We start from the raw sequence: 672 nt of genomic DNA, 5'->3' as shown, positions 1-672 counted from the left end.
AACATAGGCATGGATGTATAAATCTATATATGTTAAATAAAACTGAGACACTGAGCTAACTGTTTTTAGTTATTAACTGGCTTAGCATACAAGGGACGCAGCGCACTTTTTCTATAACTTAGATGCAACATAGCTTAAATATGTGGAATCTAAATAGTGTTTTTACTATCAGGTTAATAATCTATATGTTAGAGACCTTATATTTTGCATATTTTTGAAAATTTTCGTGCATGTTTTCTTGAACTGGATGTTGAATATGTTAATCCTTGTAATACTTTGATATTTGTTATCAGCTATTTTGGTATCTCCATCTTCTCTGGTAGTTTACTTTTGGAAGTTTTATTTTTTGTCCTTCAGTCCCTTCGACCCACACAACTCTTTACTCCACTTTCTCAGTGCACATCGCGGAAATATATGCGACACCTTTGACGGTAACTGCGATCGATGATGTTTCGCGATGCACAGTTGACTCGTCGGTGTCTAGAGATTGTCACAGTTATATGTGATGTTATAGACTCCCAACTCCATCAAAACAGAGACTTCTCAAACTGACCTGAAGAGCGTCCAGAGGGAGTTCGTCGCTACATCTGTTTAACGAGAAGAACATTTGTTTTAGGTGAAGTGTTGTAGGAGAACTGAAATTTCGCTTACCTAGAACTATCTCATTGTGGC

The 672-nt window shown here is 36.8% G+C and overlaps 1 protein-coding gene across 1 annotated transcript in view; it reads left to right on the top strand.

Moving 5' to 3' along the window:
• The window catches only part of LOC119591217, a 31,089-nt gene that overhangs the window by 28,755 nt on the left and 1,662 nt on the right, over positions 1 to 672 (top strand). Inside the window, exons 2-3 of the mRNA XM_037939928.1 lie at positions 358 to 431; positions 537 to 573. Of these exons, the coding sequence (XP_037795856.1) occupies positions 358 to 431; positions 537 to 573 (111 nt within the window). The remainder of the gene's footprint in view (positions 1 to 357; positions 432 to 536; positions 574 to 672) is intronic.

The sequence above is a fragment of the Penaeus monodon genome, chromosome 28 (assembly GCF_015228065.2).
Source record: "Penaeus monodon isolate SGIC_2016 chromosome 28, NSTDA_Pmon_1, whole genome shotgun sequence".
NCBI lineage: Eukaryota > Metazoa > Arthropoda > Malacostraca > Decapoda > Penaeidae > Penaeus > Penaeus monodon.
This window is presented reverse-complemented; position numbering and strand designations above follow the sequence as displayed.